This window comes from Sander vitreus, chromosome 2, assembly GCF_031162955.1.
Source record: "Sander vitreus isolate 19-12246 chromosome 2, sanVit1, whole genome shotgun sequence".
Taxonomy (NCBI): Eukaryota; Metazoa; Chordata; class Actinopteri; order Perciformes; family Percidae; genus Sander; species Sander vitreus.
Genome location: NC_135856.1, coordinates 14,963,154 through 14,990,474, shown reverse-complemented (window position 1 = coordinate 14,990,474; position 27,321 = coordinate 14,963,154). Strand labels below are relative to the sequence as shown.

General features: G+C 41.4%; 3 protein-coding genes across 8 annotated transcripts; 1 reads left to right on the top strand and 2 right to left on the bottom strand.

The window, feature by feature from the left end:
* Window positions 1–16: 16 nt before the first annotated feature.
* On the bottom strand, window positions 17–13,321 carry LOC144536411 (uncharacterized). Of its 3 annotated transcripts, XM_078279563.1 has the most exons (5): window positions 12,522–13,318; window positions 2,388–2,409; window positions 1,483–1,537; window positions 1,207–1,252; window positions 17–936 (listed from the first exon to the last, which is right to left on the bottom strand). In XM_078279563.1, exons 1-5 carry the CDS (start codon window positions 12,563–12,565, stop codon window positions 648–650), a joined length of 456 nt encoding a protein of 151 aa, XP_078135689.1. In that variant the 5' UTR covers window positions 12,566–13,318; the 3' UTR covers window positions 17–647. The 3 variants fall into 3 exon arrangements, with proteins under 3 accessions (XP_078135689.1, XP_078135671.1, XP_078135680.1); XM_078279545.1 differs by lacking the exon at window positions 2,388–2,409 and having other exon boundaries at window positions 1,483–1,555; window positions 12,522–13,321; XM_078279554.1 differs by lacking the exon at window positions 2,388–2,409 and having other exon boundaries at window positions 12,522–13,315.
* Window positions 12,934–16,460, top strand: LOC144531130 (centrosomal protein of 95 kDa-like). Its single transcript, XM_078271086.1, has 7 exons — window positions 12,934–12,958; window positions 14,057–14,217; window positions 14,332–14,406; window positions 14,624–14,776; window positions 15,006–15,152; window positions 15,280–15,351; window positions 15,459–16,460. The coding sequence occupies exons 1-7, from the start codon at window positions 12,934–12,936 to the stop codon at window positions 15,633–15,635; spliced, it is 810 nt and encodes a 269-aa protein (XP_078127212.1). The 3' UTR covers window positions 15,636–16,460.
* A 61-nt stretch (window positions 16,461–16,521) lies between these two features.
* Window positions 16,522–25,944, bottom strand: LOC144536383 (uncharacterized). 4 transcript variants are annotated; one of them, XM_078279502.1, is made up of 7 exons: window positions 25,658–25,944; window positions 22,788–22,856; window positions 20,432–20,500; window positions 19,944–20,043; window positions 18,429–18,519; window positions 18,220–18,298; window positions 16,522–18,039 (listed from the first exon to the last, which is right to left on the bottom strand). In XM_078279502.1, exons 1-7 carry the CDS (start codon window positions 25,837–25,839, stop codon window positions 17,799–17,801), a joined length of 831 nt encoding a protein of 276 aa, XP_078135628.1. In that variant the 5' UTR covers window positions 25,840–25,944; the 3' UTR covers window positions 16,522–17,798. The 4 variants fall into 4 exon arrangements, with proteins under 4 accessions (XP_078135628.1, XP_078135618.1, XP_078135610.1 ...); XM_078279492.1 differs by lacking the exon at window positions 25,658–25,944 and adding an exon at window positions 25,034–25,620; XM_078279484.1 differs by lacking the exon at window positions 25,658–25,944 and adding an exon at window positions 24,382–24,952.
* Between the last annotated feature and the right edge of the window lie 1,377 nt (window positions 25,945–27,321).

The window sequence follows — 27,321 nt, the reverse complement described above, 5'->3', positions numbered from 1 at the left end:
TTGCATGATGTACAAGTTACTGTTTTAGTATTTTATTAAGGTTCAGGCTGATACACTTGACCAAAGTATGAAAAGCATATAAAGTCAACAAGATAACGTGAAGGCTGAAATTTAGAATTCAAAAGGCATAAAGATCAAATCAAGTTTGAAATTGAAGAGAAAAAGAGGTTTACCTGTCCTAATTGAATGCTAGTTTCAGATTAGCTGCAGCTGAGCCTCAAATGATAAAACAAGGCGTTTCAATTTGATTATGGATGTTATGGACAGAAAATCCTAAACGGTAATGCATTTTCTAATTATCTTGACTCACATGAGTATTTAAGCTTGAACTTTCCACAACACAATGACACCTTACGATATTTCAGTGTAGTATTTCTCACCACATACTAGCAAACAAAACTATGCTCATCACCTCTTTTACTGCTTTACTCTAATTGTGTTCCTTGTTAGCAAGTTCAATGTTATTACTTTGGACTGAAGCTTCAACTCAACAGAACACTTCACAGAATTGTTTGTCATCAGCAAGCATTTCCAACTGCAGAATGATGCACCTTAAGGCACATCTTAAACTGGGCTCATGCCCAATCTCAGACTCAAAAGACAAGAGTTTACATTGGGCTCTTCAGATATCTAATGGGTCTTGTGACTCAGACTGAGGATTCAGAAATGCTTGTATTATTAAGCTGTGATGACTGAACCTTGGCATTTACAGACACCTTGTTCGTTGGCTTTAGTTTCTTGTTACGAATGTCCATATTTCTAGCTTCAGGCTGGTTGGCCCACTTGCGTTGATAATTGCAGTAGTAACAGCTCTGGTAGACTATGAAGTAAGGACTGCGAGTGCGTTTTATACAGCGGCAGTTTCTGTCGCACATCGGGCAGTTCTTCATCAGCTGCAGAATAGCCTCTTCATCCACAATGTGCTGCAGAGTTGGTCTGTTTTGGGGCAGAAAAGAGAGCTGAGAAATGATAATGACTCAATTGTTGTATAGAGCATGGCTAGAGCTGGAAACATACACAAGTTGCCACTATGGATACATTGTTGCAGGTGCAACAGTGCTGTTTAACCTGCATCACTGCAACTAAATGGGGTATAAGTAAGCTCTGAAGTATTCTACTGTATCACAGACTGTGTGCCTTTATGTTAAGCTACATGGTTTACTTAACACATTAGGGAAACCTGATCAAAGTTATTTGTTGACTCACTTCTCCATGGTTGCAGTGCATGTCTCTGGGACATTTGCTTGAATGCCTGTGAATTTAAAAAAAAAAAGTCAAAACAATCTTTTAAGTTGAAAGTAGTTAGTCCTTTTCAAACCTTTTTTAAAACCAACAAAAAAAATCTGAATTTATAATAGAGTGGACTCTATTGGACAACTTTTAGGACATCAGCAGCTGGACAAACTGTCTTCACCAGGCTGAGGAACATAAGAAACGTATTGGACAAAAATAGTTTGAGTAGTACACAGCAAGAAGACTCACCTGTGCTTCTGACCTGGCCAGGTGACCGGTCCATTACTGCCCAGGTGCCATGCAGCTGTAAAATACCACACATCTGGTTGCAGTCAACATTGTAGTCTTTAACTACTACAAACAGAAAGTAGTATGGCAGGGCACTAAAATATCCCCCCACTAACCGTGCTATCTACTGCATACCCACATTTTTATCTTAAAAGGCAAAATTAGCCACCTTGTATGTGGATGTCCAATTAGTGTTGAAAGTTAGTGTAGTCGATTGGAGCAATACATTCCTCAGTGTGTGCTATATTGACTGAACAAGCTGCCTCGCAGCTAGTGTTACTTTCGTCAACGAAAATGATGACTAAATATCGTCGTCAACAAACCTTTATCACGTGAAGAAGACGAGACGCAACATAAATGCTGGTCATGTGACGATGACTATAATTAAATGTATAATGCAATATTGTTGACGAATAAAAACAAGACTAAATGTGGTTTACAAAATTGAACCTATGCTAAAACAAATTCCTTGGAGTGGAAGAACTTAGTCTAAATGTATTTGGCATTGGGTTAGAGAGAATATTCCATTATTTGAAAGAAATTAGAGTCCAGTGTAATATAGTAAAATGTACTATATTACACTGGACTCTAAGTAAATAACTCTGGACCACACTCCAACATAGTAGGGGGCGGTAATGCACCGCAAAAGTCTAAAAAATGCAACGCAAGTCTAAAAACTAGACTATAATAGTCATGGATAATTCTGACTAAAATAAGACTAAAATGCTCAGACTTTTAGTCGACTGAAGCTTGACTAGACTAAAAAGAGTATAAACGTGACTAAAACTAATAAAACCTAAAATGACAGCTTGACACAAAGACTAAAACTAAAATTAAAACAGGCCGCCAAAAACAACACTACTCACAGCTGCAAATCTGTTGTTCTTTCTGCATCCAGACCCGTAGTTGGAAGCAAGAAAGAAGAAAAACAGGCTATTTCAGCTTGGATTTCTAGTCTCTGTGTAGTTCCAATTCCCGTTTGTTTCTAACATTATAGCCAGGTCTTACCTCTGGAACGAGCCGCCCACCTTGACTGTGGCTGATGAAGCGGCTAACGTTACACACACAGTGGCAGTACTGGCAGTTTGTTCTTCCGTCTACGATGTGTGTAAAATAATGATTAGCAGTTGTACCTGTAAACTAGGGCTGCACAATTAATCGCAATTGTATCGCAATCGCAATATGGACTAGTGCAATATCCAAATTGCAGGGGGGGGGGGCGCAATATTTGTTAATGGCAAAATATGTGTCAAACCAGTCTGAATTAAGTATTGTGGTGCTGCAGAGATGTCCCGGCCTACAAACCGTATCCTACAGACTAAAGAAAAAAATCTTTGCTTGGTACAGATCCTCGCAAAAATTATAATCATTTTTAATTTCTTTCAATGTTAATAATTTTCAATGAAAATGAGAATAATGATACAAAAACGATCATTCCCTCCAATATCGTGAATCATATCGCAATATCAGTCAAAATAATCGCAATTAGATATCTTCCTCATATCGTGCAGCCCTACTGTAAACCATCTCAGTACGAGCAGACACAATAGGGACTTTTAGCTATGCATTCATTGTAACCAACGTTAGCTAAAATCTGCTTGCCTCCATTTGGTCTTGCTTCTCCCGGGGCTCTCCCTGGCCACGGCCGATATCGACAGTGGGCACAGCAGAAGTCTTCAGCACTTTCTTGATGGTACATCCCAACATCTCTGACTTCATGTCCCTAATGTAGTCATCTTCTGCAAAATGCCAAGAGCATACCCGAAGACTTCCCAGTACTTTTGTCGGTGTGTTCTCGTCATATTTGGGGTGTTTTATCATTCGGAGCCATTGTGTACACCGTTCAACATCTGTTGGTAATCGGTGGTGGCTCATGCCTACTCGCTTCCCTCTCTTCTTTTTGAGGCTGCATCCAGGCACCATACAACCTTGAGGCATGTTTGTTGTCGATACAACTTAAAACGTTATTCTGATCGAAGACAATTAGCTAGAAATTATTAGCTTAGCTCTAACTTCTTGTAGACAGCCGTTTGAAACGCACCACTCCACGGCACGAGCTACCGGGTTTTGGAAGAATCTGGGCACGAGATATGTGTTTTCCTATGATGGTGAAGGTACGACCCCCCCCCCTCCTTACTAATCTCAATCATCATGCCTAATCCTAACCAATCCAACCAACCAAAGCAACAAGTACTAGCCAATCAGAGACAGAGTTGGGTGTTTTATCATTCGGAGCCATTGTGTACACCGTTCAACATCTGTTGGTAATCGGTGGTGGCTCACATCTACTCGCTTCCCTCTCTTCTTTTTGAGGCTGCATCCAGGCACCATACAACCTTGAGGCATGTTTATTGTCGATACAATTTAAAACATTTTTTGTTGATGATTGCTATCACTATTCGCTATTGTGATCATGGATGTATTAAGAGAACACACAGAGGTGCACATACCTCTGTTTAGTTCCGGTGAAGTCCACACAAGTCGACTGGTGAACTCATACAATCCAATATTCCAAAATTGATTTTTCCCACCAAAAAATGATGGTTATGAATTGCCATGGTTATGTCCATAGTAATGACTATGTAGATAGGCCGTGGTCTGACATCACAACAGAGCCTGCACAGCCAAGTGTGGTGTCAGCCAACTGTAAATCAGTTTGAGTCGTGATTCACTCAGATCTTTCACCGAGTCTTTAAATTGACTCATGAGTCGCAAGTCTCTAGTATCATTTACTCGGATCAGTTGAGTCCTACTACAACCTAAAATAATAACAGCGCCACACACAAACCTCTTTCAACATTAGCTACTACTAGTCCTAGCCATCTTAGCTGCCAAAAGCTTTATAACTTACAATTTCGTAGGCAACCATAACTCCACAAGTCAACTCAAGCGTCTGAGTGAGCAGAGAGACAGTCCAAGACAGGTTATAGGAACTTCCCGACCCGCAGACTCCGAGCCGAAAACATTGCAAGCTTGCAGACCATAGGACTCATGAGTCCTCATAAGTCATGACTCAGTCACGCGCATCAGCCGGCTACGTTGTCATGAGTGGATCTGTAGCAGACGAGCGAGTGAAGTCTCTCCTCGAGTCAGGGTGAAAAGCAAATCCACAACAAAAGACATTCTTTCACTTCTGAAATAACATGCTTATAGGTTTGGTGTATAGATGTAGCATATCAAAATTAGGTTGATTGATTTAAAAAAAAAAATAATAATTCGGTCTACTGTACATTGAAAGCCTATATATTGCTTAGGCTACACTAAGTTAATGCTTTCTTTTCCATGACTAAATGGCTCTCCTGTGAGCAGCTGCATGAGGTGGCGAGTGGGTGCACAGGTTTTAATGCATGACAGTAATAATAGGATTGAGTTTAGGGCTGCAACAACGAATCGATAAAATTAGATTATTAAAAAAGTTGGCAACAAATTTCATTATCAATTCGTTGTATCAATAGGCCACTCAGTCGCGGAGATAAAAAAAATAAATTGAGTTGAGCACAGAGCAGAGCAGAGTAGCGCGAAAGAAAAGAAAAAAGAGCAGAGTGGAAATACGGAGAGAGACCCGTAACGTTGTTCTGAAACACATGGCGGAGGCAGAGAAATCAGTACGACCTAAGTCATCCAAGGTGTGGGAGCATTTCACACTAAATAAATCGAAAACATGTTAATTGCAAGATAAGCAAAAGCGACATGGCATGGCACAAGCGCACCACGGTGATGATTCAGCATCACATGTTGGAGTCCTTGATGAGGAGGAAGGGAGTTCAACAGCAGGGTAAAGTCACTACAGAATCCTACTTTTGTTCCGTTTTGAAGTAAGGAACGTAACGTCCCTCCAGTAGCTCTTCTGGTGCTAGTGTGGTATTTACTCGTTATCCAGCTTGACTAGCATGACAAGCTAGCGTTAGCTCTTTAATAACAGTAGTAAAGCAGGGGTGGTATAATTTGCAAGACTAAAGACTAAAGTTTTTATTCACTCGCCTTTTTTGTCGCATTAATTTTTCAATCTATTGTTATGTATATATTCTGTGCTTTGACCCATATCAGTTATTGTTGACAAATATATTTGTGTATGTTGTACTTTTTAATTTCATTTTAAAGTTCTTTTATAGCACTTGGTCATCTTAAGCTGTGTTTAAATGTGGTGTACAAATGAACTTAACTTGCACTTACTACAATGGTGGTAATAATTTAATGAATAAGCTTCAAGTGAACGTGTGTGTGTGTGTGTGTGTGTGTTGTCTGTATCTGCTCTTTGGGTTACTTACCTTTACACAACTATCAACTAAAACAAGTATGTATGCAAGTATGTATTGAGTTGATGTAAATTTATGTTTTTAGTTTTTTTATCCGATTCATCGAAAAAATAATCAACAGATGAATTGATTATTAAAATAATCGTTAGTTGCAGCCCTAATTGAGTTTCCTTGGCGATTTAGCAACGGCCTTTTTCACAGCAGACATTTTGACTTGTCATAGTAGGAAAAGCACAGCTGAAATTGATAACCTTAACGATGGCTCCATTCCATCAAGTGTCCCAGAAAGCTATTTCAGTGAGTCAGCATGTACAATACCAGGGCCTCTCCTAAGTGGAATGCAGCCATCATTCATAGTTTTTGGATACACCCGTTTCTTTTCTACTATGACATGTCAACATGTCTGCCGTGAAAAAGGTCTATACTGACTCAAAAGACTCAAGCGACTCGCACAACCAGGAAAGGTTTAGTGAGTGACACAGAATAACACGAAGGAATCGAATTTGCCAGTCCTAATCAACTGAGAAGGACGAGCTTTCACCAGCAGTGTTGCCACCTTAGCGATTTTGTCGCTAGATTTAGTGACTTTTCAGACCCCCTTAACGACTTTTTTTTCACTAAAGTGACTAGCGACAAATCTGGTGACTTTCTGTAGAAAAGACAGCGACTTTCTGTAGAAAACACGCCAGTATTGTCCAGCGAGCATGCAAGGTATTTTTCTCCTGTGGCCGCCAAAACAGTCACCTCTCTCTTCTGTTATGTGACTGAGGAGCAGAGGAGCAGCCCCTCCCCTCTCTCCTCATGTGCAGCAGCACTGCGCACAGTGCGCAGGCAGGTAGAAAGGGGAGAAGGGACAATAGACCGTAAAATTAATGGACAGTGAAGTCTATTAGAAGCACTTTTCCGGTGAGGGCTGAGCGTTACTGCGCAGCCTCCAACTGAGCTTGAAGACGTAGATGTGACGTGAGCAACCTGTCTGAAAGTTGTAAGTCTTCTGGTAGCTGTGCCAAGAGAAATCTCAATCATTCCCAATCTTGCAGAGACGGAGAGCGTAGGTATATGTAAGGAGATAACATAGGCACAGGCTAATTATTGCTAACTAAAATGCTAGTTAACATTAGTAATTAAACAGAGTCGCGTGGTTATGACACAATCGTTAGCCTATTTTTATAAAAAACGTCTGCTACGGAGCCATAACGTGAGATACATGGTAATGGAGTCTTTTATACATTGTCGTGTTTCTTTAGAAATAAACAATGGACAAATAAAGTCTTTAAACGCTTCAGATGTAAAGTAAAGGGGCTTCACTTTTGACTGAGTTCAAGTCATTCTTCCAAGCCAAACTCAATGTGGCGCTTTCCAAACTTGAGGCAAGATTAGATAGTGTCCAGAGTCTTTCGTCACTGGAGTCATTTGCCAATACCACGAGCCAGGGCATGAAGAATGTGGAGGCTAAGCTAGCTGTGGTGTCTGAGGTGGACGCTAAGCTACATGCTAAACTCCTCGATCCTGAATGTAGACACCGACGATATAACGTAAGAATTGTCGGCCTCCCTGAGAACATCGTAGATGCACAACCGACAGTTTTTTTTCTCCCTCACTCCTGGCTGAGGTCCTTGGCGAACAAATACTGGACTCAGCTCCGGAACTGGAAAGAGCTAACCGAACGGCAAACCTGAGGCTGGGCCCCGATGAAAAACCTTGAATTGTCGTGTTGCGGTTCTACAGATTCCAGACTCGGGAGTTGGTTGTGCGCGAGGCTCGAAGGCTTCGTGGTAGGGGTGGCACGGTTCATGAAAGAACATCAGAACTGTTCGGTTCGTCAGTACACTGCTAATGTGCACTAACCACTTACTGCCATAGTGCCCACTTTTGACACTTATGTTTAAACACTTACCGGAAATGACGAGGGGGATGAACGTGACGAACGCAACACATGGCAGCTGATTGGACGAACGCGTCAAGTGGGTCTGGCTGCTCCCGAAATTTCAAAACAGACTCTAATGGCATCTCGTTCTGAATACGATCTCGTATTTTACGTAAATAGTTAACCAAAATGTGTTTCTGAAAACATTTTAAGCGAGAAATAGGCCATACAGTTGCTGAATTTGTCTGTTTTTTTTGATCGACAAAGGTCATTTTCGTCAGATTTTGAGAGGCGGTGAGCCGAGCACTCCTCAAGTGGAGTGTGGAGTGCTGCAGGTCACGTCACGTGTAGAAATGGCAAGTGGGAGAGATAAGGAAGGCTGCCCGGAGTTGGAGGATGTGCCAGCGTCGTACAAGTCTGGTGATTGGTAATTTTGGATTTCATGTTACCTATGATGACAGCGGAAATAAAACAATAGATAGAACTGCCACTGTGTGCAAGCATTGTGCAACCTGCATTCAATATGCTAATTTTAGCTGTATCATATCATAGTGTTAAAGATTAAAAGAAAAAACAACAAGAACTGTACAGAACCGAAAACCGTGACCCTAAAACCGAGGCTGCCCAGGACCTCATTTCCGCTCAGCACCGACCCACAGAGGACTGATTTCACCTGGCAACATAACAGATGCTTCAATACTGCCCGAACAGCTGTTTTTTTTTTTTACTAGTTTCTTGCCCTCACGAGGGCCTAATGTAGCTTGATAGCCTTCGGCAATGGTCCACTGTTAGCTCCCAACATGCTAGTGCATGCTAACCCCCTGGCTTCGTGATGTACTGTTCTGGTAAGACGGTTTCAAGACTCATAGCTACAAGCTGCTATTGTTACCTTAACCCTCCCTTTGGTAATGTTACCGCAAGTTTTTCTTTTGGCTTTTGGTGTTTTTACATTACTTTAAAGACTCTACTAGCCTTGGCTGGCGTGACTAGTGTTGCCGCCCCTGGTCATGCCTTGCCAGGACTGGGATCTTATGTTTTGGCTTTTCCAAAGTGTCTCTTCTTTTGTTATCATGACTACCCGTATGGCAGTACAGTTTTTTGTTTTGTTTGTTTGTTTTTTCGAGTGCTGTGCCTTGAGCATGCGATGCTGCCATCCCGTTGGCCTGTTTGTGTTGTATTTGCTCTGATGTTGGACTGATCTGTTGTTCTGGGGGTCGGGGACACTGGGGGTCCCTGTTGGTTATTGGGGATTTCAGGTTATGGGGCTCAGAATCACTCTTTTGCCTTGTTATGTTCTGCGCAGGATGTCCCCGTCTGCTTCGGACCTGAACTGCGTGGGTTGAGGGGTGGGTGGGTAATTGGAGGGAGGTGGCATTCTGTTTTCCTTTTCACGTTGTTTACAACGACTGTTTTGTATGTCACGGAACATTTTAAAATGCAAAAAGTCTCCATAGGAGGTACGCTTTGCGGGTGCTCGCTTACCCCCTTGGAAGGGACAGGGTGCGGGGGCCAGTGTGGGTAGAAGAGACAGCGGGACGCAACGGGAGAAAGACGCTGCTGAGCTGGCCTGGTCCTGGGCGTAATGACGTCACAAATATGTAAATGAGCGCATGACGTCATCTAGCTACTTTTAGCGACTTATGGAGCTGGTGCTAGCTACTTTCATTGGAAAAGAGTTGGCAACACCAAAGAATTTCTAATAAGGGAAAAGTTCCACTCTCTTTACTTCCGGCTTCTGAACTGGTTGCAGTAGAATTTTTTTTAAAAGGGGCTTTTTCGTTTTAAAAAGCCTTTTAAAATGTCAACGACGTCATACACACCGTACGACCGGAGATACTGCTTTACGGCAAGCTCTGAGTCACTTCCTTTGTTCTCTGGAGGCATCGACAGCACAGCTGACAGGTTAGAGAGCTGACACACCAAGCCGATTATCGGCAGTCGGACAGTCTGGCGAGGTCGGTGACTCGAGTCTGTTCGGTGCGTTTCGTGCCGTCGTCCGTCGGCCTTCATTTTGGCCGACCCGACATGCTCAGTCGGAGACAGGACAGTCGGGACTCACCCGGAAATGGCGAGCAGATGAGCCTTTCAAAATCTGACTTGTCGATCTGAAATGAAGACAGATTCAGCAACTGCATGGCCTATTTCTCGCTTAAAATGTTTTCAGAAACACGTTTCGGTGAACTATTTTAGTACAATATGAGTAATCTGAACAAGCCGCCATGACAGTCTGGCTGTGAATTTCCGGAGAAAAAAGACCCACGTGACGTGTTCGTCCAATCAGCTGCCGGTTTTCATTTTCTGGTAAACAATCAGACTGTTAATGGAAACAATACAGAGCAGCGCCGCCTGCTGCTATGGAGATGTATTACGTTTCGCGCACGCGCAGATGGTACGCTCAAGTCGGCGTCGCCTCAGTGTGTTTTGAGGCATTTTTTTGGACCTCGGGGACCCGACTGATCAGTCCGACTGCCTTTTCTGCCGACAGTCGGCCGTCTAGTTGGTGTGTAAGCACCTTTAGGCTCTCCCTGTCAATACACGTGCTAGAAAGAGGTTTGCTAATGTTTTAAAGACCACGCCGAAAAATTCACTCTGACATGAAAAAATATGAATGGGAGTGAATGGAGAGGCAAATTATTTTTTGATCCCGTTTGAATTGAGCCATGGATTACAAATATGTTTGTCAATTTAAAAGATCATTTTTCAACTGAAGAAAGTCTCAGTTTATTGTTAAACTGTTGAAGTATAAAACTGTGAAAATACGTAATTTAGAAAGACTACACACTTCATTGTCACATGGATGACGTCTCACTGAAGCTACGATATCTGTGTGTATCGTATCGGGGATGTAACGTTACTCACATGAGCAGCGGATCTTGCTTGTTCTTTTGCTTATTTGCTGAAAACACTTCACTGGATAAAACACATCAGGTAAAATAACGTTACATGTGTTGTGGAACAGAGCTAAGCTAGCTAGCTAGTGAGCAAATTGAGCATCAAGCTAGGTGACGTCAATTGTGTGAGACGAGAGATGTAGTTCACTGAGCGGTTTCACACAAAACTAAGTGGTCATATGACAAACCTACGGATAACTGAGACTTTCTTTGTTTGAAAAATAATCTTTTAAATTGACTAACATCATATTTGTAATCCATGGCTCAATTCAAACGGGATCAAAACATAATTTGCCTCTCCCCGTTCACTACCGTTCATATTTTTTCCCGAATTAATGGCGCGTTCATGCCACCTCGGAATGACAGGGACCGCCCCCGTGATTACGTTGTTTTTCCGACTACCAGCGTTCACATGTCGGGATGTGTGTTCTTCTTCTTCTGTTATATTGGCGTTTGGCATAACAACTTCAAGCATGACTGCCACCAACTGTTGGGGGTAGCCTAGAGCATCAGGTATGTGAAAACCTGGTGAAAACATGGAGGCCACAATAATTTGCTGCTGTTTTCTTATGTGAGCATACAAACAGCACATCGTCAGGTGTTTGTGTTATCTGCAGGACAACGAACGGGAAAGGACACGGATAAGGTGTTTTTTTTTATACACACGCCTATTTATGAATAATTTGAAACATGTTATGTCTGTGTATGTTTCTCAGCAGAGGCGTTTGTCCACAATAAATACGTTTCTTGTCATTGAAATATGTTCAGTGAACCAAATTCGCCTACATCAAACGTCAGTTGTCACCAACGCGTCACCAACTGGGAAACTCGGTTAGCAAAATCTGGCCCGAGTTTCCCACCTCTGATTCCCACAGGAAGGGACGTGAATGATGACGTTTTCACTCGGAAAAACATTTTTCCGATGTCCATGAACGCCATTGACATATATATAATGGACCAACAGATACCGTTGCTCTGGACAGAGACCAGTGAAGGCCATTAGAAGCACTTTTCCGGTGATGGCTAGCGTTACTGCGCAGCCTCCAACTGAGAGAGACGACGTAAATGTGCTGTGAGCAACGTGTCTGAAAGTTGTAAGTCTTCTGGTAGCTGTGCCAAGAGAAATCTCAATCATTCCGAATCTTGCAGACACAGAGCGCGTAGGTATATTTAATGAGATAACATAGACACAGGCTAATTATTGCTAACTAAAATGCTAGTTAACATTAGTAATTACACTTAAACAGCTAATGTGAGACGAAACTGCCTGCGCGCTTCTCCTGTACTGTACGGTAATTCCTCTACTATGCGACAGTAAGGCGCGTGGTTATGACACAATCGTTAGCCTATTTTTACAAAAATGTCTGCTACGGAGCCATAACGTGAGGTACAAGGTAATGGAGCCTTTTATACATTGTCGTGTTTCTTTAGAAATAAACAATGGACAAATAGAGTCTTTAAACGCTTAGGATGTAAAGTTATTCGCTGTCAAAGTGGCGCCAAAATGAATGGCAGTCAATGGAATGCTAACGGGAGGTGATGGCTTATTAGCATCAAAATGGCGCCATAGGAGGTTCGCGGTCCGAGGAGAAGCTTACCCCCTTGCTTGGAATGCACGGTAAGGTACCATGAGGTCCACCGGAAGGGGAGGGACTTCGTCTCTCGGGAGTGAAATGGCTTTCCGTAGACGGGCTTTGACAACACTGTTCATCAGAGTTCGCCTGGACTGTTGGCTATCAAACACCTCCCCTCCCCCAACACCTAGGCTACCACAAACTTTTCCTTGCACGTCGAGTATTCTCTCGTAAAGACAGCACACGAACAAAATGTAATATGCAAGGTTAAAGCAGGCCAGAAACGTATCACATAGAAATACACAGAAAATAATCACATAAATGTCTCATATGAAAAGCCCCATGTGTATACATGTAGCTATGTTCCGAGACTACCAAGGGAAATCATAATAAGAAATCACAAAGACGTTACCTCCAATTTGTCTGCAGCTGTTCTTTTCGCTTTTGGAATGGCATTTGCCTTCAGATACCGGGCCTTGACGCTCTTTTCGGTGAAGTCGTCCTCATCAAAATGTTCGCTGCAAACACGGTAATCTCTCTCACGTAATGTTCGCAAGGGAGTTTGCACATCAAGCTGAAGTGCAACCAGCCACAACTTTAAAGTCTCCCGGTTGCGGTAGGGTAGACGGTGAAAGCTCAAGCACAAATATTTCTTCATTTTGTTGCCGCAATTTGGAAAGGCACAAACTCGAACCATTTTCTCAGATTGATCCTGATCTAACCTTATATACACTGTCTATGGATCTAACTAAGCTCCGTTTGTCAGCTCTCCGACCTCCACCTCTGATGTCCCCGACTCGCCGACAGTCTCCACTGTTGTTACCATGAGCACTCGAGAACGCAAGCCTGGTTGGAGCTGTGCAGGCTCAGTTGTGGATACGGCCTATCTATGTTGCTACATAGTCATTACTATGAACTAGCTGGATGAACTAGCTAACACCGATAACTAAGATGAACTAACCAAGGCAATTCGTGACCATCGTTCTTTGGTGAAAAAAATACGTTTAGGAATATTGAACACCGGAACTAAACAGAGGTATGTGCACCTCTGTTTGTTCTCTGACTTAATACATCCATGATGTGCACTGGCTGAATTAACTGCCGTCAAGCCAGCCGACACTCAGATCTCCGTGGTAAAATCATCCGACGCTGAAATTGTAGCGCACTCATATACTAGTACTTTTGGTAAATGTATTAAACGGCGCGGAGCGACGGTCTTAGCAAAGTTAGCGGTAAGATACACATAAGACTTAAGGATTATATTTTCAAGAAATAACAACGAACATTTTTACTGTATACATTGAGATTTCACAAAGTAAGTGTCCCACATTTCTACCGTAAAATGACTTCAAATCTGAAAGTCGAGGTGCTAAAAAACTATTTTGCTCCATTTTTCTAAGTAAAATCCCAGAAACATGAGGTGCTATAAGAAGACTTTGCTCCATAATTCCAGACAATTACCAATATATTTGAGTACAGGACATCACTGACTGCACCCATAATGAAAATGAAACATTTTTACTATAGAATTTTGGAGATTTTTGGAAGTAAAGTACCATATTTCTACGTTAAAATGACTATCTGAAACTGGAGGAGCTATAAAAAGACAGAGATGTAAATGAGTGCAATGACATTGATGACCACAAATCTGTACAAAGAATAACCTTTTTCATTAGTAACTCTTCTATCCACTGTAATTGATCTTTTAACAGAGACTTTTAAGACTGGTATACTAAAAGCAAATCCTGTGCTCCTTCTATTAGAATCCTTGGATCCATCAGTATGTCTTTAGCTACTTTCTCACTGCTCCTTGCAAAACACTCCCGTTTGACCCTCTCTCTCTTCCAACTTGATTTCAGTCTGATCTGGCAACAGCACTTTCTAATAATAATGATAATACATCCGATTTTATATAGCGTTTTAAAAGCCCCCCCTCTCCCTCTCCAGTGAAGGTGAAGGAGAATGAGCTCCTCCCTGTGCTCCTGGAGGAATTGCCCCACCTTCACATCTCCCCCCATGCCCTGGGTCAGATGTGGGAGCAGCAGGTGGACAGACTGCATGCCCTGTCATCCCCTCACAGCCAGCGCCGCAGCAAACTCTCCAGCCAGGTAGGACCGCGGCGACCAGCTCTGCTCATGTGTGCGTCTGACATAAAAATCTGGAATGTGTGATTTTGTGGATGGATGGTTTGATGAATATGTAAACGCCTGCTTGTCTGCCAGGTGGAGGAAGCACAGAGGAAACATGACCTACTGGTGGAGATAATCCGCAAAAAGCAGGACCACAACAGGCGCCTGGTGAGCATCAACACATAAACGCACATTCAAAAGGTCCCGTCAGAAGTGACCTTACAATGGATGTTGAGAGTGTAATCACATTACTTAAACAAGTACACAACACTAGGCACACACTGGCATGCACCCACATGCAGATGGACTTTACCTGCCTGTTCTGGACACAGCATTCGGCACACCAAGCTGGCCAGTTACAAGCTTAAACATGTTTATCTCCCAGAGGGACTTCAAAGAGCGTATCCAGCAGCAGAAGTCGACCCAGAACAGACTGAGGGAACAGAGGCAGCAGATAGCACGCGCCAAGAAGTACCACAGCGACTACCACGTCCAGCACCGTGCCCGCCTGATGAGGGCGCGCACCAAGGAGGAGAGGGTGGGTGGTGAAGGCCATTCATAACTTGGCATTCCAGTTCGAGGACTAAGAAAGCAACTAATGATTACCTGAATTCAATATTTATCTTTTCATCTTTTTTAAAAAAAAATTAATGTATTATGCAGTGGCCAAGTATTTGGTGTCTGCCCAACTACCGTGTAACACTGAACACGACTAACGTGGCAAGCCTGATTTGTGGTTGTATATATGTGTGTGTGTGTGTGTATAGATGTTTCGCCAGCTGTTTGAGGAGGGATTGGAGCTACAGAAGGTCCGGTTGAGAGAGCAGAAAGCCTACGCCAGGGAGCAGCGGCTGGAACATCAGAGACGACACCAGGACCAGATCAAGTCCATGGAGAACTACTACAAGGACCAAGTAGGACACACACACACACACACACACACACACACACACACACACGGGCCTATATAAGAACCAGGAAGTCGCACACATTTTTGTATTGTTTTAAAAATGGAGCTATAATGTGCCTACTCTCTTTCAGTTTTTACTACTAGCTGAAAAACTTTCCCAAGAGCGGCAGGAGATCCAGGTTCGGAAAAAAGCTCAAGAAAAGGTAAAAAAAAAAAACAACTCTTAAACTACTTATTACCGCTGTCACAAAAACTCCTAAAATTGTAACAATTTTAGTGAAGAACCTTCACTATTCCCATTGTTTTGCAGGCTCTGCTGAAGATGAAGAGAGAGCTGCGTTCCAGGATGGAGCGTGAGATTGGTGAACTGCAGAAGATCATAATCCAGAACGATGAGGACGACCATTTCCAGGATCTGGAGGTCCAGAGGCTGCGCAATCGGGTCCAGATGGCTTCCTTCCAGTACAACACTAGCTATCTGAACTGAGCAGGGAAGCGAGACACAGGGCTGTTTTAAGCTCCGCTCAATCGAGGCTGGATTTACATTAGAGGAACATGCAGCAAGACACTTTGTTTCTTCCTAAAACAACTAAGGGTACGACATTCTGACAGCTGAACAGTACGGTCTCCTCGGCATCTTCCCTCAGATTTGCACAGAAGAGGAAATTCACATCGTTAGAACTTATACAAGTCCTGATGATTGATTATTAATGAACTGAACGTACTCCAACAAAATGTAGCTTTTAGCTAATGTAGCCAACTTCCTCTCACCTCAGCTGCTATACCTGAACTTAACGACACCTTGGACTAAGTCCCCTTCTTCCATGGGTTTTAGTACTTGATAACTAAGAATGTTTTTAAAATGGCTCCCTCACTGTGCAGTATGTGTGCTGATATTGTAGCAAACTAGTAAAAATGTTCTTCCTTTTGCCAAATTGGGACCGCAGATGCAACGTTACAAAGTATGAATGTCCCACACTGACAGATTTTAAACCATTTTTCCCCTATATGTGCGATGTCTTCCTTTAATGATTTAACCATGCCAGTGGATTATTTATTTTTTAACTTTAATGTTTGATTTTTAACTAACCTGGTGATGTGCTGTCTGATCTCCAGGGGCGATGATAATCAGTCTTTCATGACTTCTCCTTTTCCTCAACTCAATTGTGATGGTTTTTAACTCTCAGCCAGAACTAAAGATAATGGTAGTTTTAAACCAATACAAAGGGTTGCAATGTGTCTACTGATTTTGTATGTAATGAGCACACAAATGCCCCGTCCTCATCATCCAATAAAAGTGTAGGCTCACTTATCTCTTCTTGCTGGAATGGGTCACAGTTAAAAGGTTAAAAGTTATTTGCATGATGTACAAGTTACTGTTTTAGTATTTTATTAAGGTTCAGGCTGATACACTTGACCAAAGTATGAAAAGCATATAAAGTCAACAAGATAACGTGAAGGCTGAAATTTAGAATTCAAAAGGCATAAAGATCAAATCAAGTCTGAAATTGAAGAGAAAAAGAGGTTTACCTGTCCTAATTGAATGCTAGTTTCAGATTAGCTGCAGCTGAGCCTCAAATGATAAAACAAGGCGTTTCAATTTGATTATGGATGTTATGGACAGAAAATCCTAAACGGTAATGCATTTTCTAATTATCTTGACTCACATGAGTATTTAAGCTTGAACTATGGGCCCTATTTGCATCTAGTATTAATAAGCATGAGCCAATCTCAATATTCAAATTAGTTGGGCATGGCTGACTTGTCCCAGGTCAAGGAAAGATACACCACTGATGGACAGCTGAAATTCACTTTTTGAAAGGGAGGACTTACTGTTAATATTTGTAGTTTTTTTTTGCAGGGAGAGTTCGGTGAGTTTTTAACTTGCTGGGCAGTTTTTAGAATATAGTCAAGCTTTACACATAGCATTTACACCTGGCCAAGATCCGATCACAATGCGAGCCCGACTAACTCCAAATGTGATGGCATTTCAATCCTGCAAGTTTTTGCTGTATTACCGTGCATTACCAGATATCACATTCTAATGTGATATCTATCTATATCACATTATCTGTAATTCTCATTCATGCAGATGGGGTCTTGAGTTTAACAACTAGTAATGAATAGGATGAGTCATTAAAACACGGTTCAATATTGCTTGATTATTTGACAACAATCCTTGTTTGAGCATCTGCGTGCTGGGAAACTACATATCGGCACGAGCATGAACACAGATCAAAAGATTGACGTCTCGAAGTAAAAAAAAATTTGAAAAAAGGTTTTCCCTGGAAAGAAAAGAACGGTCCACCTTTCCTCAGGGAACCATCTTTGCCTTTACAATCACTTACTTGCTGTGCTATGCAGGATGTCAACAGAGATATTGCAAGCTGAGGCAACCACCCTCCCGCTCGCACCAGATGCTTCTCCGAGGTGTGGGATGGCAACAGGAAATAAAGTGTAAAAACATACAGCGCTGTTGACGACAGCGCTGGGACAGTACAGAGGAGCAGCATAATAAACAGAAGTCCAGCTGCTTAGTCCACTGTGTCACAGGTCGCAAAACAAAACTGGAACATATTCCTGCTTCAACATAAACTCCGTAGAACCAATGTCTGCTTGGAGCGTCACTGTAGACATGACACAACTAGCATTACTGCTTGGCTGATTTGGTCTGTTCATGTGCTGTTTGTTTTCCATTTATCTGGAGATCGCCGTCGTCGTCATCGGGCAGGTTAGTCCATTTAGAGTGGCTTTGACAGAAACAGCACGCCTGGTTGACCACGAGCTTTAGACCGGTGACACGTTTTCTAACTGTACATTGTCTGTTGCATTCCCGGCATGACTTGAACAGCTGAAGGATGCACTCTTCATCAACGACGAACTCGGACGAGCTGAGGGAGTCAGAAAAGATGCGTGGATATTAGCCAGCTCTTATTTCAACGGGTTCTGTTAATGGGAGTAACAGATTGAGGAAATCTTAATAAGAACGGAGGTTACAGGTCAATTTTAACAACAAAAGCTTCAAAATTGATCGTGGTTGTTGGTATTAATTATTGGTGTCATCAGCATACCTCCCCAAATCCACCAGGTAGCGTCCATCGCCAACACTTAATGAGGTACTGAATTCTTCATGCTCGTCTTCTTGAATATCTGTGTGTGGATCCATTTTACACCGATATCAGTTATTACTTCACTTTTCCTGTTACCAATTGCTTCCAATCTTTAGATTTATTTTGGCTGGAGAAGGACTTTGCTTTCGCTTTACGTGAAGGCGACTCACCTCTATTTTCTTTATTTTCGGACTGGCTGGCTGTTGTCCGCTCTTCTTGACTTTTCGGTCTTTGACAAGCAGCATCTTTTTTTCCTGACTCCTTGATGTCAAGAGGGGATAAGGAACAGCAACCCATCAGCACACCACTTAGTTAAAAACAGGCACAATTTAATTTACATAGCACATTTAATACACTACAGCTTCACAAATGACATCATTTTTAAAATGAAATATAAATAAATATATTTTATAATATGATTACAAAAAAAGAACACATTAAAATGTATCAGCTAGTAGCATCACATCAATGTGATACAGAGGTGAAAACTGTTTGTTCACCGAGGAGGAGAGGGTGGGTGGTGAAGGCCATTCATAACTGGTTGAACTTGGTTGAACTAATTGTTCACGTCTTCTGTGTATCTATGCTAAAGAGTAAAAAGCAAATAAACAACATATCATGCATACTGCTTTGGGCAGGATTTTTCAGTGAGGACATCCACCTTTATCAATCCTCAAATGCTCAAATTTAAACTGTCCACTGCAACACATGTTAACTTTCATTATTAATCTGGTGAATATTTTATAAAATGAATGGATTAATCCTTTTAGACTATAAAGTATTACATTAAAGTAATTATTATAGTACAGAAAATGGCTGTTTCAAGTTCCCATGGTGTAAGGTGACATACTAAAACTGTTTGTTTTGCCCAACCAGCAGTTCAAAACAAGATTTTAAAGTTTACAGTAGTATAAGAACAAATACATGTATCAAATCCACTCATTAAAAAGGGTAACTACCTGGACCCTATGTTCCTATGTTTGTGTGTAAGTGACTGATAGGAACAACAATCAGTGAAATTGGTCCAGTATTCAGCGTGAACGCTGTAACCGGCAGCCACAGACCGGGCTGCAATGTAACCTATGGGGAAAATGTGCATCGTCAATTTGGTCCACTGAAAGTGATTTTCTTTTCTACTGAAAGGCTTACATTATTATTATTATTAATATTAATAAGTGTGACAACATTATGGAAAGGATCCCTACAGAGCTAGGCCTTTTTAAAACCTCTTTAAGACCTTTTTGTTTAACCAGGAACAGCTCTGAAAGAAATACTTTTAGCGTGTATAGATCCAACATATTTTCACATGTAAACTGGTAAACTATGTGTAAATTTCAACCGAAACTAGAGCTGTGATGGTGGAAAAGTGGAAAGACGACCCAAAACGGCTTTTCATAGTTTTATTTTGTTTCTGTCGACTTTGAATTCATTCTATTTTACGACGCTAAAATTACTGTTTATTTACATGGAGTCTGGTGGCTTTTGTGGATGCAATTTCTTGATTGTTGTTCCAAACAGTCCCTTAGACAAAAAAACATAGGAAAAGTGGGTTGACGTTTGGTGTTTTTACTTGAAAAATTGAAGGAAACGGTTAACTGAAAATTGGCACATTTGTTTTCTGTGGATCGATTAAGTGACAAATCGTTTGAATGGGAGATGTGTCAGAGTCACATTACATCACATACCTTTCCATTTTCAGATGACTGGACAGAAGGAGCAGCGCAAGTTTCTTGCTCTACTTCATTTTGTGAACACATAAGCGGGTATTCTTCATGCACACTTTCACTAAATAAACAGAAGCACAGGGGTATACATTAAAATCTACCATTGCATGTGTGTATTTCAACAGGTTGTGGAATTAACATGTCATACTAATATTCATAATTAGTTCAAAATGACATAGAAAGTACAAAAAGCTACAATGTGAGTGTAGGCAGTAATTAATGTAAGCACCACCATGAGGAAGTGGCAGTGGTGAAAGAAGTACTCAGATCTTTTACTTAAGTAAAAGTAGCAATACCACAGGTTGTTGTGAGAGCTGAGTGGAGGCAATCCCTGACCCCCTTTTTTTAAATATCGAGTACAGCCCTTTTAAGTACAATACTTGAGTAAATGTATAGGTATACTGTATATTTCACCACTGGAAAGTGGTACTAAAAATAAGACATCTCACCTGGATTCAGTTGACGAACTCTCTTCAATGGCTGGTTGCTCGGGACGATTCTCTGACTCCCGAAGATAACTACAATCATAAAACATGGCAGTGAGCTTATTCAAATGGACACGCAACATTACAGTATATGGCAGCACACTAAATGAGACCGTAAACACATTTCTACACTAAGTTAGCGTTTTAACTCACACATTATAATCAGTTATGACAACACTAGTCTGGATCAGCGGAAGTACATTTCCAGGATAATTGCCTGACATTTCCTATGTCTTTGTGTCCAAGTGACTAATGGGGAAAACTATCTTTTACATTGGTTCAGTATTAAGCAAGATCGCTGCAAAAAATCATCTCTCAATGCAAATCAAACCAGCTATTAGGCTAACTGAAATAAAACCATGCCAATCTCTAGGTATGGTGAAGGGTATGTGATGATGTGGGGCTATTTTAATTCCAAAGGCCAAGGGAACTTTATCAGGATGCATAGTATCCTGGATCCATGAAATAACTGGCCTTTAAAAATAAAAATCTGCCTGCCTCTATGGGAATTTAACATAGGGGTGTACTTACTTATGCCCCCTGTATTTTAAGGAAGAACATTTATTTATTTACCATACATTATTCATTCACAAAGAAAATGCGTGTCCTTAGAGGTTGGATTTTTCCTCATTTTTTTAATTAAGGCATTAAGATCAATTTCCAAAAGATGATTTTTTCATTCCTCTTTTTAGTCAACTTTAGCATGGGTTCATAAACTTATGAGTGCCACTGTAAGTTATTAGGGAATTGTGCACCTAAATTTACGTCAACACTAGGGTTGGGCAATATCCAGTAGATGTCTCCTACTACATCTCTTTACATCAATATTTCTTTCTACTTAAAAAACGAATTAACAAATAAAATTTGAATGGTATTATAGGCACCGATGAAAATACTGAGCATCCATGTGTGCCAGTAGGCTACATTCATTTAAAATTAAACATTGCAGTTGTTGCTAAGTGGAGCGTGCGAGCGCTGATCGCGGTTACGTGTCAGTTAAACTTCTCATCTCCAATCCTATCTGTATTTGTGAGAAGTGGCGCTGTCCTGAGGTGAAAGATAGCCTACTTTATGGCTTTATTATTGAGTTAATAGGCGTGTGTGTTCGTGTCGGCTGCTGTCCATTTCCTAAGGTTCAAATGCAAACATTATTTGACTACTCTTTTTTTTTAATTTTTTAAAAGGACATGCGCCCGTGAGCACCCACGGAGGAAAACATAAATCTGCGCCTATGATAGAGGAAGACTGACAGCTCTAATATACATATTATAATTTATTTACAAGACTGTAAAGGGAGACGGGTATCTCTCTGCCCTGTCAGACGCTGCCCTCCCTCTCCTCTGCCTACTCCATGGCCGATGTGTGTGAGTGACAGCCCGGTCAGCGAGCTTGTTACCTTACACCCGCAATCTCTTGTGGAGAATTATAACTCTGAAAAACCACAGGTTCCAGTTAATCTTATAATGGATATGTGTGCTGTGTTATTTGAACAAACGATCGGGGAACTAAACGCCTCTTGTCCACGAGTCTCCGGATAGAGCTCCAGCCAGCTCACAGCGGGTCTGTGAAGGTAGACAGGCCGACCGGCAAGGCAGCGACCCCGGCAGGCACCGGCCGGCTGTCACGTCAGACTGTGGAGCTTCTGAAATCTGACACAGTCAGACCAAATTTGCAATTAGCCATCAATTTTCGTAAAACTGCCCATGTTTGATTTCTCACATAAAAAAGTCTCAGAAGTGAATTTCGTGATGAAATAGCAGACGAACAATGTATAAAGTTTCCAGTTGTTGGCTACAACAGCAATCCATGGTTGTTGTGATTGTTGCGGCGCTTTGCACACCAACACATTTGACTTTGAATTTCTGATTGGGCGATGATATCGTCCATCGGCATAACCCTAGTCAACACAACTGCTTGTTTTAAACAGAAACTAACGATATTGCTATTGCCAAACCCACCAGACTCCATGTAAATAAACAGCAATTTTAGCATCAAAACAAAGTCGACAGAAATAAAACCATAAAAAGCTGTCTTGGGTTTGTCTTTCTACTTTTCCAAAAATCGCCACTCTGATTTGGTTGAAATTAACACACTTTGCCGATTTATATGTAGAAACAGGCTGGCTCCATACACGCCATGTATTGTTTATTTAAATGGAGTCTGGTGGGTTTAGCGATAGCGATTTCTGAGCTGTTTCTTGTGTTAAAAAAAAGAAGATTTTACTCTTAAAAAAAAAAAGAGGGACTATCTCCATAGGGATCCTTTCCATAATGTTGTCAGACACTTAGAATAAAGTGGTACTAAAAATAAAACATCTCACCAGGATTCAGTTGAAGAACTCTCTTCAATGGCTGGTTGTTCGGGACGATTCTCTGACTTCCGAAGATAACTACAATCATAAAAGGCAGTGAGCTTATTCAAATGGACACGTAACAGTATATGGCAGCACACTAAATGAGATCGTTAACACATTTCTACCCTACATTAGAGTAAGTTTTACCTCACACATTATAACACTAGTCTGGATCAACAAAAGTACATATCCAGGATAATTGCCTGACGGCATGTGAACTCTGTTCTTCTTTCGGTAAGCAACAAAATTCGAAAACATCAAAGTTTTTTAAGAAAAAAAATGGAGGAGGGAGGGAGTTGCAAAAGTTATGGTGCAGCATAAGAGGAAGCTCTGGCACCCACTCTACTAAGCTTGATGGCTGGTGCGAGTAGACCTGCTGATGAGGACCGCAGGGAGGGAGAGGCAGTGTAGGTGTGAAAGACATCTGTGAGATAAATTGTGAAGAGCTTTAAATATCAATAGTAATATTTTGAAGTTGATCCTTTGTAAAAACAGGGAGCCAGTGTAGTTAAAATAGCAAAGGAGTGATGTGTTCAGTGGACTTTGAACGTGTAATAATCTGTGGAGCAGTGTTCTGGATGAGTTGGAGAGGGTGGATGAGTTTGTTGGGGATAACAGCCAGGATAGCATTGCAGTAATCCATGCGTGATGTGACCAAAGCATTGCCTAGGTCTTCTGTAGAGTGTTGTGTTAAAGCAGGGCGTAGTAGAAGTAGAAGTAGTAGAACTACACGTTGTAAACAGCCGTGGCCTACTTGCCTGGTCCTCCGGTAACGTTAGCAGTTATGGCGTGTTAGCATGGCGGTGTTAGCCAGGACCAGTCGGGATCACTTTACTGGCTGTGTCTCAATTTGTTTTTGCGAGTAACCAACTTGGGTACTCTAGCGGTATAATTTAATGTGAGATCACAAATGTTGAAATGACATAAAATGCCCGTCCCTTGTAGCTGTGATAAATTAGCCTGAAGCTATTGCTTACCTGTTCAGGAGGAAATTAGCCAACTCTGTGTCCTTTTGGGCTCTAAGCTGTCTCCGTCTTTCAAATACATCTCCAATATTTACCCAGGTTTTGTTACGTCTATGGTCATGCAACTGTTAGAAACATGCCAGAGTTTTTCTTTAGGTCGGGTAGAATCTCTCTCAGTTGATCCTGTTCGTTTGTTTGCTGCTTCCATGTCTGTATTACAGCTGTAGCGCGCTGGGTTTACGTTTTTACAGGTATATCTGGCAACCCTGCCTGGCTGTCAAAATGGGTAGTTGATACCAACACACAGGCCAAAAAACAGACAGACATTTTTTGTTTCCTTAATATCTGACATATTGTGGTCATTTTTGGATTTATTACAGTAAATATATTAACGTTACATATTGCACCTTTAAACACTCAAACTGGCAAGAATGATTTGGAATGTTTTCTCTTTGGAATTTAAAGTCATCGTCATGTGTGTAATTTCCATATGGTAATGGTAATTCTATGGTAATTTCAGTAAATCCTCGTTATTAATGACACAGGACCGTAAAGTGAACTGCAGTCAGGATCCGGAGCATAGTGCTTAACGTTACCTGTTCAATAGGAAGAAAGCCAGCGCGGAGTCGGATTTGATCCTCAAGCACAAACCAAGCTCCCTCCATGAACGGAATGCTCTGCCGAGATTGACCCTAGTTTTCGACCGACGTCGGTCATTTTCACGTTTGGACAAAAGGGCTTCTTTAGAAAGAACTCTTTTTCTTAAGTGTTGACCTAATTTGTATTGTGGTGGGTGCCGGTCGTTGATGTTAGCGGACTCCATTTCTAAGCTAACATTAGTTGTTTTGCACACTGTCTGCGCTGAAGAAGAGAAGCAAGGCACGCACTCGGGAGCGCGCATAAACGGCACATCCGGATGTGACGTTACTCCCGGCCTATGCTCCCGGCATACCGTCCCAATCATAGATACATGTTCTATATCTGTGGTCCCAATTCCATCAGTCCGCAGGTTGTTATGTGCATGGATGTATTATAATGAGGTTTTGTTTATGGACAGAGCAATACACCCGTGGTTATGGGTAACTAAGAAAGTCGTGAAGTTAGTGCGCAGTTTCTGTCATCCCTAATGACAACAATGTCGCGCATCCACATGCCGCAAGCCTTCGGTGATAGAGCAGCATACCCACCCCTTCTCCACCCAAATGAAATACCAATAATGCCTATTACGTTACAAAACCCATTACTAACCTGTTCAAGAGCAGTAAGGCAACATCCGTGTCTGACCTCAGTCCCTTTTCTTTTTTCAGCGCTCTCCAAATAGGAAAAGCCACACCAATGGTTACCCGTGTTTTTCTTCGCCTTTCGTCACTTTCTTTTTTGGATTTTAGACCTTCTGCTGAACGTGTAGGTCTTTTCTTAGCAGTACAATCACTGACTGAAACATTTCGTGGGCGCTTCTTCGGGTTTTCAGCCATGTTTTTAAGCTGAAAGGTGCACTATGAGTTCCTGCATGACGTCACTTCTGTTGACGTTTCAAGTAAATAACATTGACAAACAAAACAGAGCAAACTCATGAACGCGCATGGAAATAGAGGGTGGATTTGTGCTACACCAGAGCCATAGAGATGTCTTTCTCTATCACCCTGTGCTACACGTGAAAACAAACAAGTGCCAATATGAGTTCGTTGGATGTACTTCAAAGCTAGCTGTTAGCTGCTCGATAATAACTACATTAGCCAGTACAACCAGTATAGTTACCACAACTTTGTAGCTTCGCTCTCATGGGAATAACTTTGGAAAATAATGACTTTTTATTGGCACGAGGGCTCAAGTGTTCATGCATTTACAACAACCAATCTTGACTTTACCTACCTGTCCAGTAAGAACTTAGCCAGCTGTGCATCGGACTGGAAGCCCTTCTGCCAGCGGAGTTCTCGCCACTTTTGGATCGATTCCCCAATGTAAATCCGGGTCTTCGTTCGCTCCTTCTCAATCTCTCTTCTTCTCGCCATATATTCCTCCGAGCGTCTTTTCTTTGGTCGTGCCTCAGCCATTTTCCAAAATATATCGAATTGAGTCGTAGTTCACGGCGCCGTCCAGCTATCCAGCAGCTACTCAATCAACACTGCTCAGTGCTCACTGTTCCTCCCCCCTCCCCCAAGGTGATTGGCTGGAACGTGGTTTGTTGTATTTTGGTGCACAGCCTGTGCCCTAGTGTTTGTTTTACGTTTACGACCCCTGTGTTGTCTCCCGAGAACGGCTTTTTCACAGTGTATTCTGGGGGCAGGCAGCTAGCAGATCAAGGAGATATGCCTACGATTTGAGACAGAACTGAAATTGTGCTGAAACCATGCAGGAAATCATAGTGCACCGTTGCTGTTGTCCTTTCTTAGCAGTGACATAAAACGCATCACTCAAGCTCCTGCTGCGAAAGTCGCTGGACTACACCATTTTGTAAACATTGCCATACTGACAAATAGAGTTTTGTGGAGCTGATAGGCTTAATTAGCTTTGTATCAACTCATTGGGAAGTGCCTTGTTTCATATATTTTTATTAAAAGCACTTGTGCATAAGTCTTGACATTTATGATATACAAATATCTTACAAGCAAAGAGAAAAAGTTAAAGGGGAGAAGCAAAAAATTAATAATTTAATTATATATACATACTTATATACTGTCTATAACTCCCGTCTAACTACCCCTTAACACACCCATCCAGCCCTAGCTTTGTATCAACTCATTAAGCTATGGCTTGAATGTAGTGGATGTTCATGAATAGAAAACAGAAATAGTAAAAAACTTAAAAGAGGCCTTTGGCTTGTAAACTTACATTTATATAGAACTTGACTACAATGATCAATTGTTTTATGCCTTTTCCTTACATCGTATAGGTAAATAATCTGAATATAAGATGTGCATTAAAAAAATATGTCAATATAAAGAGAACTGACAATGCCAGAAAAGATGGTTAATGGTTTGGTTCAGGTTATGCTGTGCAAAAAGTACAATTTATATTTATATCATCCTTAAATTTCTTAAGGAAAGGCTTTGCAGGGTAAAACTTATGTTTAATTCCAAAGGCAACCTTTCTACTTTTATTAGTAAAGTATTGAGAGACGATCATCAAACGTTTATCTAAGAATATTCTTAGCAGTTACTCCAATATGTAAAGACATAAGGCTTTGTGACAATCTTACTCTGAAACAGAGAGCAAAAAGCTGGGTTATTATTCTTGCAGAATCTTAATTAGCTGACTCACCAAACCAAGTTTCTGTCAAACCAATTCTTTGCAACATAAAGTACATTTTGTATTCTGATAATACATCTATATTTACTCTTTTAAACTTTCAGCAAGACAGTAGTACACATAGTCCTATAAAACATAATGCTGTGAGGTCCAAACAGCATAGTTTTATTGCTCAGCTTTCTGCAAGAGTACAATAAGTACTTGCTTTGCTTCTTTGTTGTCCTTATGTACAGGTGTCAATTACAAGCTCACAGAGCAGCTGATGTGAAAAACTATGAACACATACA